Source organism: Wyeomyia smithii, chromosome 2, assembly GCF_029784165.1.
Source record: "Wyeomyia smithii strain HCP4-BCI-WySm-NY-G18 chromosome 2, ASM2978416v1, whole genome shotgun sequence".
Classification (NCBI taxonomy): domain Eukaryota; kingdom Metazoa; phylum Arthropoda; class Insecta; order Diptera; family Culicidae; genus Wyeomyia; species Wyeomyia smithii.
In genome coordinates this window covers 64,976,870-64,990,690 of record NC_073695.1, presented here as the reverse complement: position 1 = coordinate 64,990,690, position 13,821 = coordinate 64,976,870, and the positions used below count along the sequence as shown (strand labels likewise).

At 40.8% G+C, this 13,821-nt stretch overlaps 1 protein-coding gene across 1 annotated transcript in view; it reads left to right on the top strand.

Moving 5' to 3' along the window:
- The window catches only part of LOC129725999 (uncharacterized), a 94,862-nt gene that overhangs the window by 34,681 nt on the left and 46,360 nt on the right, over window positions 1–13,821 (top strand). Inside the window, exons 2-3 of the mRNA XM_055682512.1 lie at window positions 4,819–5,380; window positions 5,571–5,698. Coding sequence (XP_055538487.1) covers window positions 4,819–5,380; window positions 5,571–5,698 — 690 coding nt within the window. The remainder of the gene's footprint in view (window positions 1–4,818; window positions 5,381–5,570; window positions 5,699–13,821) is intronic.

Genomic DNA, 13,821 nt, shown 5'->3' with positions numbered 1-13,821 from the left:
TAGTGAATGATGAACACTAACTCGAAAATTCATATATATGGAGATTTCAACCAAAATGATGCTGATTTTATTGTAAATGATGATAATGAATCGCTTTTACTTTCTGTAGTAGGAGAAAACGAAACTCTGTAATTTATTTTTGACGGATTCAGTCAACTTTGATTACATCAGGTTCACTTAATCCGAAATGAGAAAAACTGTTTTTTAGACTTTTTATTCACCAATTGCATGGGAGATTTTAGTGTTGACAAAGCAGCATATCCCCTATGGAAAAATGAAAAATTTTATACTGCAATTGAGTATTCGTTAATGATTGATACCGAGAGATCACGACCCTCTAACCATGAGCCTGCATATAAATATGACTTCACTAAAGTAAATTTTGAACGTTTCAATCGTAAATTAACTGACATCGACTGGCAGTCACTTCTAAAAAATGAAACAGATATGAACAAATCGGTTGATAATTTTTCATCATCACTGTACGGTGTTTTAGACTCAACTGTACCAAAATCAAAAAAATTTAAAGAATAGGAAACAAAAAGCTCATAAAACTTACAAAAAACTTAAAGACCAAGGAAATTTAGACAGATATTTGAACATATGTAACGAACTGAATACTTAAATATCTATAGCGTATGAGAATCACAACATAAGGGTAGAAAATAACATTAAATCAGACCCAAAATATGCAAACGATAGAATGAAGACTAATAACTTCCTATCTCGCATGCAATATGAAGACTTTGCCAGTACTGATGCAAAGCAAATCTGCAACAAGTTTGCAAGTTTTTTTCAAACCGTTTATAAAATTTTTAGTATTTTTTGCACTTGCATAAACAAATTAATAACGTATATGTAAACTTCGAAAGGTCCAGGACCAGATGGAATTCCACCCTCACTCATGAAAAATCTTGCTCCTGTTTTCGTAAAACCCTTGTTTTAGCTTTTCAAAAAATCTTTTCTTATACTGATTTTTAATTTATAACAAAAATTACCGTGGCATTGCAAATATATCATGTATCCCCAAACTTTTTGAAGCTATCGTAAACCAAACAAAAATAATCAGCTGAAGAACCGCATAACGTGTAACCAACATGGTTTTTACGAAGGAAAGTCTACGGCTACCAACTTACTCGAATTTGTTGATTTCTCTCTTGCGTCTATGGATAGAGGCAACTTCGTGGAAACTCTATACACGGATTTAATAAAGCTTTTGACAGAGTAGATATTTCCATGCTTATATTCAAATTAAAAAAACTGGGATTTGAGTCAGGTCTACTTAGATGGATTGAATCTTATCTGACAAATAGGACACCAACGGTTAGGTTTAAAGGACACGTTTCTGTACCAGTAAAAGTGACATCTGGAGTTCCATAATGCTCCCATTTAAGCCCTTTGCTCTTCATTTTATTTGTTAATGACGTTACCCTTGAGTTGAATCGTCTCAAAGTATTGATATAAGCGATGACATGAAATTGTTCATGGAAATAAGAAACAAATCAGACATCCAACAATTTCAGCAAGAGGTTGACATTTTCTACATTTGGTGTAAAATAAGTCTTCTTGATCTCAACGTGAAAAAATGCAATATTAGAGTAGTGAGGGGCCAAGGTACGCACGGGGTAAAAGTACACATTGGCCTTTTCGAAGCATACGAGCAAAATAAACTGGCAACATTGTATACGTTTGCAGTATTGTAACGTCAGTTAATCACACATGTAAACACATAAGATTCCGTTCAATTGGGGCGAAGCTATGAGAAAAATTGTGTTTTAAGCTGTTTCGATCTAATTTTCTTAGGTTTGGGAACTATGATTGACCTATTCGGAAACTACAGAAACTCGAAAACAACAGCGCCCAAAAAACTCGTATAATTGTGGTTTGTAGGGTGAATTTGTTTTGCTGGAAATATTTTAATGTTTGTCATAAAACTCAAACCAGTTGGAAAACTCATTGTGGGGCAAATGTACGCTTAAACCGCACGGCAAAAGTACGCACTAAGTGCCATTAACCGTAATGAAAAAATGTGTTTAATAGCGATATTTTTGTACAGAAATTACTCAAAAATAACTGGTGATATGCGGATGTCCTCCGAAACTGAGGAATATTATGGATGCATGATTTTTTTAATGGAATCTTACAACCATTTTAATAGTTTTGTTGATATGCCTTTAAAATGGTCCTTCCGGAATAGATAGGGGCTTCTATAAGCCAAAGAAACAATGAAAAATACAAGGCCAAATACCATCCAATATTTATTTTCGCAACTGGGATGATGTCTACAGATCGGAAAATGGCCCAGACACCATTTTGAATTTCAAGATGGCGACTTCCGGTTTCCAGAAAGCAACCTAAGATGGTCGAATATCCTCCAATAGGTATATTTCCGTGATCGAGATGATGTCCAAAGACTGCATAACGACCCCAGACACCGTTTTTGATTCCAAAAGGCGACTTCCGGTTTCTGGAAAACAACAAAATGTGATCAAATACTAGGTAATATGAGTATTTTCGGAATCGGGATGATGCTCTGAGACCATTAAATGACCCTGGACGCCATTTTGAATCCCAAGATGTCGACTTCCGGTTTCTAGGAAACAACCCAAAATGGTCGAGTACCTCCCAATATGTATATAGCTTAAAATCAAATGACGCCCTGAGACCGGAGATCGACTTCAGACGCCATTTTCAAATTCTTGATAGTGACTTCTGGTTCGTCTGGTGTCGTATTCAGGTCTTTTGGCATAATATTCCTATGAGATGGTATTTGGTCAATTTTGGATGTTTTCCAGAAACCGGAAATCACCATCTTGAATATAAAAATCGCGTTTGGAGTTTATTTTTTGTGTATGCACATCATCCCGATCCCTTAAATACTCATATTGGTATTTGGCCATTTTTGTCCCGGAAACCGGAAGTCACCATCTTGGGATTCAATATCGCATCTGGGGTCCTTTTCAGGTCTCTTGGCATCATTTAGATTCCGAAATAACTCATATGGGATGCTATTTGGTCAATTTTACTGTTTACCGTAGACCGGAAGTCACCATCTTCAATTCAAAAATAACGTCTGAAGTTGATTTTTGATCTCAGAGCATCAATTGTATTCCGAAAATACCAGTATTGGGTGGTATTCAACCGTTTCTGTTTGTTTTTCGGAAACCGGAAGTCGCTTTTTTAGATTCTAATATGGCATCTGGAGTAGTTTTCGGGTCTCTGTGTATCACCCCGGTTCCGAAATTAAATTCTTTTAATTTATTTCTATGGGCTCTAGAAACCCCAGTGGAATCTTTTCTGGAAGTTCCATTTTTGGGATATATCACCAAAACACCCAAACATATCCCCAGAAAACCGAATTTCCGGAAATAAGAAAATTATTTCGGGGCACTGCTCTAACGCTGCTAAAAAGAATCAGTGCAAAACCAGCGAAAAACAATTAACTTTTTTAAGCATAGTGCAATGAATACACTGTTCATACAGTGCGAACTTTTGCCCCGTAAACTGCGTACTTTTGCCCCACATGCTGGGTAAAAGTTCGCATCTGAGTATTTTTATAAAAAGTGAAATTCTCATGCTACAAACAAAATTTTGAAGGTGAAAGATTCATGTACCGCTTGGGAACAATTGTATACCGATTTTTCACCGAATTTTATGATAACTGTTCGCAATAGTTCGGTTGCAAAAACAATTAAGTGCGTACTTTTGCCCCTCACTACTCTATACCCTACAAAAGGAAAAGAAATCCTTAACATTCCAGTTGCACTCTTGGACATCAAATTGTAGAAAGGTGTATATCAAATTAGAGATTTAGGAGTGATTATGGATTCTAAGTTAACATTCATTGATCACTACAATACGATCATCAATAGAGCCAACAGTATGCTAAGTTTTGTTTTTATTGATACCCAAAGATATTGTAGAAGCCTAGTCGTTCTTGTTTTTAATCTGTTACTAAAATAAACCACAGCAATAAGTGGAGGAAATTGGCTCTCTACATTTTCCAAAACCATGTTAAGAATAACCCTTTTTAAAAAGACTTTTTTGCCTCTTCCTCATGCCAGTTTGCGTGGGTATTTACGAAACAGACATTTTCGCAGAAGTGTTGCACAGAAGTATCCTCAATGACTTCCTACAGATGTTGAATGCATGTTAAAAATACTTTAAAACAGTTCGAAATGCTAACCTGACACACAGAACCCGAAAGTGACCTAGAGATTCCAAACCATGTTTCATCCTTTGGGGATACATAATATATCCGAACCGTCACTTTCAATCGAGAAAGATATGTTAACTCTACTGCTGCTGCTGTGGTCGACTACGATTTTTCAAGTGTGTATGTGTGACTCTAGATCTGCGGTAGACATTTCAACAAGAGCAAGCAAGCTGCGGTGGTGAATGGGACGATTGGGGGAGGTTGGGGGGTCAGCCAGCGGTGATGGCGTGGTAGAAACGATTATCATGTTAACAGCTTTGCTGCTAAACTTCGGGGGATTAGATCCGGGACATTAGACCAAATGAGGTGATACCTACTGTTTGAGCTGGAAAATTTAAGCTCATCGGTAAAAGCTCACGGAAACTGGTTTTGCGAACGAGAAAGACGACGGCACACGGGTGCAGGAGGAATCCCTATTAACCATACATAGATTGTAAAATTTTACTGCCTGTCGTAAAGATTAACAGACGCGTGTGTTAGAATTGGTGAACGGGCAAAACCGTATTTCAATAAAGACGTTTAGAGAAAAATGTGATATTTGTTGGGGAAGGTCGCACTCACTTCGGAATGTAAGTAACGAATTGATTTTCTATCACTTTCAGGTTGTTTCCTGAGCATATTTTTAACCGTCGTCAGTCTGACGGCTGCCGGTCACAACAGGCTGATGGAGAGTGTGATGCTCAATCGTGATATTTTAGAAATGCTGCGTCACGGTGGTTTCGATAAACGGCAGCCGGCTCGAATATTTCTGCCTCCTAAGTTTTACTCATCACTGGTTTTCGACAGTGGCCCCCGCAGCCCGGAGGACATTCTTCGCACCAATCTTCAGCTGATGATGGAGGCGGTTTACGATGGTAGCCTGCTGCAGATGAACCCACCAGTATCGTCCAAAGCTAGTGCCGTAAATCGACCAAACGCGATTCCGTATGCCAAAGAGGGCGCCGGAAATCACAATAAAGGAAGAGAAACATTAGCGAAGAATAAGGCAACAAATTTGAAAGTGTTCTCACCGTCAACGTCGTTGACGGCACCTTACCCGGCAGCTGCCAGTAGAAAGTCGTCATCGTTAGCGCCGCTCCAGTCAATCATGGCAGATCAGACGAGAAGCGAGGTGGCGCAAATTATTCCCAGTGCCGATAGAAGAGTGAACGCAGCCACCCGGAGGTACGTACATACGAGGTTTGATGGCAGGAAATTTAATTACATCCTTTTGCATCGTTGTGACACAGTTATGTTTCCGCTCGTAACATAACTTGTCAATTTGTGTGACATCGTATTCCTTTGGGTCGTGTTTCTTCCATAACTCTGTATCTGTATTTTTTGTTTGTTCTCTTTCTCACTATCGTTTCACCAGTGATCACAACCGTGGATCATCGTTGGGATATAATCTCCGGCTTGCGCTGCCTGGGGAGCCCGATGTTGATTACCCGATTCTAGGACACATTCCAGACACGGGTTTCTCGTGCTTCAAACGACGGGACGGTAAGTTGCTCGCAATAAAACTGTGCTTTAGTTATTTATTTTTAGGTGAAACAAACTGATAATAAAGTTGAGCGAATGGAAATGTCATTTTCGTTTGACATTGATGTTTTTCAATATATATTTATATTGAAGTTTATATTTTTATAGTGATGAAGATGGTTTGTGTATACATATATTATTTTTCGTCCAGTGGATCTGTTCACTGTTCTAAATGCTAAGCTAACATTCTTGCCTTCATGTTCAATTTGTGCATAATTTACCTTTGTAACAAAGATAATACTGGTCGACAAAAGCGAAAAAAATGCTTCCTCAAAACTCGAAATAGCTGCCCTAGAAAGATTATAACTTTATAACCATTCCTTTAATTTTAATTTTCATTCCGCGGTAAAACTGGATAAAAAGTGTACTTTAGTATGGGACATTTACTTTTGGCGTAGGACTACGTCTTTGTTTTCTATACTAGATTACATTTTGTGAAATTGAAAATGAAACTGGCAAATGTTGCGTCAGATTTCAAACGGTAGTAGCAAGCGAACGACTTAATGCATCTTAGTCATTTATATGTCGGTGGATAGATAAAATGTGTAACAATTGTTTGATATAATGTTTAACATTGTTGCTTTACTGCTTGATGGTGAAAACAGGTGAAAAAGTCCAAGGTCAAGCTTTTCCATACATTTCGGGCTTGCTTCCCGAGTACAGATAACAACAACATGGACGGAATAAATTCCACTGCCTATATATTTTGACTCAACAAAGTGTTTTGTTCCGTGTGTCTTTCTTGAAAATGCGTGGCCACGCCCTCATGGTAAAACTCTACGCTGAACTCGATACAAAAGACTGCGAGTAGAAAATTCAGCTTCAGTCTAGTTTGTCGCACAATAGCGAGTGGAATATAGCTGTTAGAGGCATATTTGTTGAAACTGAAACTCTTGAGTGAAAGTGATAAAAAGCATCCATAAACGTTATTGGATGAAACTGCCGAAACACCTCATTATATTTCATGCGATGGAAACAAGACAGCAAAATCAGTTTATTTCTTTTTACTATGCCTATGAAATATTTCACTTCCATGCAATGATCATATACTCTTTCTTCGTTTTTTTGTTATTCGTTAACGAAGATTGTCAAGTCATCGGTCAGTGTCAGTGAAAAAGTGTTTCGGTGAGGTTTATTTTGGCTGAGTGGAACGAAATAGTGATCGACAACAACAATGGACAAAAATATTACGCCACAAGAAACTGGCTCCGTAAGATTTACATTGATATTTCTATAGGCAAAAGATGCCATTTTGTGCTATTGGTTAAATTTTTTGAAACACGACTCATTTTTGTGAAGCTATTGAAAAATGCTATATTGGGAAGTTTTTGATGATTACAAATGTTTGTAGGGCCAAAACGGTTTTTTGAATCGTTGTGATGTTTCGGCAAAGTTGTAGATAATAATTTTATTGTTCTGCAGAAAATTTACACTCTGAAAAAACTAATTTTTTTGGAAAAAAGTTGAAAGAAAAATTGAAAATAATTGTACATATATTGAAAATTAGAAAAATATTTTTTTTATCTAACTGTTAGGTGGATTGATCGAAAAATCGAAAACGCAAAAAGTAAGGGTTTTTTTTTCTTCATCTATGATTTATTTGACACGGCACAAATACAATTTAATGTTTAACGGCGCCAATTATATCTGGTAGCTTACTTTCTAAAGTATCTTAATAACTAAAAGCAAATTTTTCATCCTCGCTGCCGACTACGAGCTGAAACTAAATTTAACTTAAAGCTAGAATGTTTTGCATTAAAAGCACTGATTTGTTGTTTGATCGTTTTCCATCGCCATAGGTAAGCAGCATATTGAATATGTTCCGCTGCTGGGCCAAGATATTACAGACTGGCATATTGGGTTGTCTCCCTCGGGACCTGAGAGTATCGTGCGGGTCTAGTTGCTGTTTCCGGATCCGGGGTCTTAACGTGTTCTTGTCGTTTGGTTGGATGTAGGCGGAAGGGAAAAGGATTAAACTGGGGCGTGGATGGATTACAGGAAAACGTATATAAGGGACATGTAGGATAGGTCACGGCTCGCCAAGACATCACGAACAGGAACAGCCGGCTGCCTACTTTCGGCCTGCGAGGAAGCTATTAATTTAGACCTGGCGTCACGGTGTACAAGCATGACCAAACCACATGCTCTATGTCGTGATAACCCTCACCACAGGCACAGATACCACTTTCCCCGAGCCCAACACGACGAAGATGCGCGTCAAATCTATAGTGATTGGACATAAGCCGGGACATCACGCAAATGAAATCTCGACCTACATCCAACCCCTTGAACCACGGGTTCGTCGATACTTTGGGGATTATGGAATGTAACCACCTTCCCAATTCCCCTCTGGTCCAAGCATTTTGCCAACTGATGATCGTATTCTGATGTACAAGTGCGAAAAATTCATTGAAAGCAGTTGGTCTTTCATAAATATCACCGTTTGTTGCGCCCACCTTAGCCAAAGAGTCCGCTTTCTCATTGCCCGGTATCGAGCAGTGAGAAGGGACCCACGCTAAGGTAATCTGAAACGATTTTTCGGATAAAGCACTAAGATGTTCCCGTATTTTCCCCAGGAAATACGGAGAGTGCTTAACATCTTTCATCGATCGGAGAGCCTCAATGGAACTGAGACTGTCCGTAAAGATGAAATAATGGTCCGTGGGCATTTTTTCGATAATCCCTAGGGTGTACTTAATTGCAGCCAATTCTGCGACGTAAACAGAAGCAGGATTATCGAGCTTATGGGAGACGGTTAAATTGTTATTGAAAATACCGAAGCCAGTGGTCCCATCAAGAAGTGATCCGTCAGTGTAGAACATATTGTTGCAGTTGATGTTTCGATATTTATTGAAAAAAAATTTTGGGGATCTGCTGCACGCGTGAATGATCCGGGATTCCACGAGTTTCTTCTATCATGGATGTATCGAAAAACACAGTAGAATCAGAAGTATTTGATAAGTCGACACGATTTGGAATATTCGAAGAAGGGTTAATATTTTGGGACATGTGATGGAAATACAATGTCATAAAACGGGTTTGAGAATTAAGTTCGATTAACCTTTCGAAATTTTCAATCACGGGACGGTTCAAGACCTCACATTTGATAAGAATACGAGAAGACAGGCTCCAGAAGCGGTTTTTCAATGGTAGTACTCCAGCTAAGACCTCCAAACTCATCGTATGGGTCGACTGCATGCAACCTAAGGCGATACGCAAACAACGATATTGTATTCGCTCCAGTTTGATCAGATGTGTGTTTGCTGCGGAACGGAAGCAGAAACACCCGTATTCAATAACAGACAATATCGTTGTTTGGTAAAGCCTTATAAGGTCTCCTGGATGGGCTCCCCACCATTGTCCGGTTATTGTACGAAGAAAATTCACTCTTTGTTGACATTTTTTAATCAGATACCTCACGTGACAACCCCAGGTGCCTTTAGAGTCGAACCAGATACCAAGATATTTGTGTACCAAAACCTGAGAAATCGTTTTACCCATTAATTGTGTTTGAAGCTGAGCAGGTTCATGCTTCCTAGAAAAAACTATTATCTCAGTCTTCTCCGGAGAGAATTCGATACCTAGCTGTAAAGCCCAAGCAGACAAATTGTCCAAGGTATCTTGCAATGGTCCTTGCAAATCGGCAGCTTTGGCTCCTGTAACAGAGATTACACTGTCGTCTGCAAGTTGTCTTATCGTGCATGAATTTGCCAGACATTCGTCGATGTCATTTACATAAAAGTTGTAAAGAAGGGGGCTTAAACATGAGCCCTGGGGGAGTAAGGGTTTGTTCTATGAAACATTTTTTTTCAAAACATTGAGTACATAAAATCAATTTTTTACAGTCAAATCTAAAACGATTACGATTTTTATAGTTTAGACCACTGTGCACTGTGGGTTTTTCAAATATTTTTTTTCACCAATTGTAAATGTCATGAAATATAATACTTGGAATGTGTAGAAATTATTTCGGAAGTTATTTCATAATATGGTGATTGGAAAACGTGCATTATAATGAGTATTTCATTGTTTTTAAATCACTTTTTTTTGTATTTTATGACTTTCAAAAGGGCATTTCTCAGAAATGTACCGTACGATGATTTTGAAATTTTGACCAGAGATTCAGGACGTCATACCGAATCGAATGGTATACTCAGATCCATTGGTGCATTTTTTTTTTCATAATAACGGTCGGAGCACCCTGCTGCGAGTTCCGATGAATTGTTGTTACGGAGCATTCATGGATGCTGACAATCAGCTTATTACGATATCACCATTCCACAAACATAACAAGTAACTGCTGCAAACGGTGACAATCTCCTATGCACCTCACGAGGAAATATAGTTTTAGGTCATCAACATGTATAAGTTTACATCCATCCATTTAAAAATATTGTAAAAGGCAACGGTCCCAAGTTACTTCCTTGAGGTACACCACTTAAGTTAACGAACGGAGTCGAGATGCACGCTCTAAATTTCACCGGAAGTTATCGATCCCACAGTTATGAACAAAGCCATGCAACTAAGCTATCAGAGGTACCAAGCAGATTAATTTTGCGCAATAGTATACGATGATCAATTCTGTCAAATGTGGCTTTTAAATCCGTATAAACCCTATCCACTTGGCATTTTACGTCGAGTTGGGTAGAATAAGTATGCGTGAATTCCGACAAATTCGTGGTAACCAATAATCCAAGCATTAAGCCATGCCTGTCTGTAGAAATATAACGCTTTATTTCAGTTAGAAAACTTCCATTGACAATAACGCTTTATTTCAGCTAGAAAACTTCCATTGACAATAATTTCGAACATTTTCGATGCAGCCGAGAGATTTGTGATTCTACGATAACTACGAATATAACTTTTATTACCACTTTCAAACACTAGAACTAGAAATGATTGTTTCCATATTTTCGAAAACTAATGCTGTTCGAATGAGCTATTAAAATTTGAGTAGAGAAGTGTAATGAAACTAATGCGGGAATGCATCGACGAAACACAATGGCTGGTCACAGCAGTAGTAATCGATTGCGTGATCTCGAACGTTTCGAGGTTAATAATATCAGCAGGAACATCCACAACAGCTCGTTCAACCTCATGTTCAGAAGCGGTGTTCGGTGCAAACACAGAAGCGAAGAATTTAACAAACTGTTCTCATGTATCAGAATTCGATTTTTCGTCGTTTCGTTAAGAAATGTTGTCGGTGGAATGGCTGAATTTTTCCTCTCACAATTAACAAAAATCATTTCTGTGCCGAACACACATCAGTACTGGACGTGTTTGGTGATCGGTCCGATAGAGTATAAAACAAAAGACGTGTGAACAAGTGTTGGCATTGTTTGCCTGGTCAAGTGAAATAAATCCGGGTTCAAGGTCGTGCCTTTGTGCAACTGTTTCGCATCGTGACTACCAGCTGGTGCGTAAGCCGATTTGGCTGCTGGCTGGATTGTGCTACAGCAGTGGACGAGACACAAACGAGGAAAAAGAAGAAGCCATCAGTGTCAGCGAGTTGTATCGCTGTGTGGAGTGATCTCACACCTGGCTCGCTGCTGGTGACTGTTTGGTGCTGCTGTATTGGTGCTGCTGGCTGTAACGGCTGCTACTTCGAACGATCGGACAACCAACCTTACTGGAAAGGAGAAATAAAAAGGTACGTGTTCTTGTCAGCGCTAGTGCGCTAGACTTAGCGCGATGGATGTAGATCCCTTGCCTCCCGCGCCACCATCCCCGAACCCCTCTGACCCTGACCCTTCTGTTACCCCCTCCCCTGTTCATTCTTCAGTCCCCCCTCGCCCCAGGCTTTACCCAGACGGAGCCCAGGGCAGCTATACTGTTTATTTTCGGCCAAAGGCAGGACCGAAATCGAAAAAGTTGAACCTCTTGCAGATTTCTAAAGACCTGACGAAGGAGTACAAGGGCGTGACCGAAATTTCCAAGGTCCGGCCTAACAAGCTCCGTGTCGTGGTCGGTAACCTGAAAGAGGCCAACGATATAGCTTGCTCTGAGCTCTTCACACGCGAGTATCGCGTTTACATACCCGCACGAGACGTGGAGATCGACGGTGTCATAACCGATTCGAGTCTGTCCGTCGAGTGTATACTGCAAAGTGCCAAAGGGTGCTTTAAGAACAAAACGTGTCCCGAAGTAAAGGTGCTCGACTGCAAGCAATTGCGGTCAGCATCGATCATCGGTGGCAAAACAGTATACACTCCGTCAGACTCGTTTCGAGTTACGTTCGCCGGGTCTGCACTACCAAGCCACGTCTCGATCCACCGGGTTCGTCTCCCTGTGAGGCTCTACGTGCCCCGCGTCATGAACTGCCTGAATTGCAAGCAGTTAGGCCATACAGCCGCCTACTGCTGCAATAAGGCACGTTGTGGCAAGTGTGGGGAGTCTCATGCGGAAGATTCTTGCAGTGTTAACGCTGAAAAGTGTATTCACTGCGGAGAAAATCTGCATGAGCTCTCGACATGTGCGGTGTACATGCAGCGCAGGGATAAAATAAAACGGTCTCTCAAAGAGCGTTCAAAGCGTTCCTACGCTGACATGCTGAAGAAGACCGTTACCACTTCTCCCGTTACTTCGAACGATGACACCCCGTTAAGCATACAGACGCGAGGCATACGGACGCGAGGCATAGTACGCTGGGCATAATGGACGGCAGGCATACGGACACGAGGCATATGGACGCGAGGCCGAATGGACGCGAGGCCGAATGGACGCGAGGCCGAATGGACGCGAGGCCGAATGGACGCGAGGCCGAATGGACGCGAGGCCGAATGGACGCGAGGCCGAATAAACGCTAGGACACAAGGCCAAGGGGAAGTGATATGGAATGTGTTATTATCGTCATCATCAACACAGCATTCGATAACATGTATTTCGCTTCAAAGTGTCATTTGAAAAGCAATACACTCGCGGCCTTCGGCCGACTCGCTGTCCGAGCGAATGCTGTCCTTACTCGCTACCGCTCGTTCGGACTTAACTAAGGGAAGAAAACTCTGTTTGAGTAGACCTAGCAAACCAGTAGATCAGTCGTTTGGGTGCGAGAGGCCGCCGCTTCCGACGGCGGGTCGGCGGCCGGCTCGGACTGTGGAAACCACGGCGGCTTAGTGCCGCCTCGTTTCCTTGCCCTCGATTATGCGTCTTCGCCGCATGATTTCAAGAAAGGTATTATACCCAACTTAAACTCTTTAGGAATATAATAACACCTGAACTACATAATTGGATATCATGCGATCGTACAACATCGCATTCGGCCTCGCGTCCATTCAGCCTTGCGTCCATTCGGCCTCGCGTCCAATCGGCCTCGCGTCCATTCGGCCTCGCGTCCATTCGGCCTCGCGTCCATTCAGCCTCGCGTCCATTCGGCCTCGCGTCCGTTATGCCTTGTGGCAGTATGCCTCGTATCCATTATGCCTCACATCCATTATGCCTCGCGTCTGTATGCCTAGCATACTATGCCTAACATCCATATGCCTAGCGTCCATATGCCTCGTGTCCCGTCCCCACTTCGAACCCCTTCGATCTGTTGTCCTCTGATGAAACCGATTCTGACGATTCACCAGCGGGAGCATCTTACGCCAATCCTGGGGAGTCTAGAAAGAGGAAAAAAATTTCCTCTCCTAAACTTCCCAGAAAAGGTCCTAAGATTTCTCAAAGTGAAATGAAAGTTACAAACAAACCAAACAGTGCTGCGGAAAAACCGAAGCAAACTCCTCCTGGGCTGGCAAATTTAAAGTCCCAGAAGGAGTTCCCAGCACTGCCAGGAACATCTAAAACCCCAGTTGCTCCTTTTACACTCCCAGTTGATGAAACAAACTCTGGATTAGTGAAATTTTCTGACATTGTGGACTGGATTTTTGAAACTTTCAATGTACCCGATCCAATTAAAATTTTTCTTACAGCATTCCTCCCAACAGTTAGATCATTTTTGAAGCAGTTGACTGCCCAATGGCCTCTCCTTGCAGCGATTGTATCCTTCGATGCCTAATTCAACTGCGTATATGAAGGATTCTATCTCTGTCTTACAGTGGAATTGTAGAAGTATTTTACCAAAAATTGATTCGTTTAAAGTTTTGATA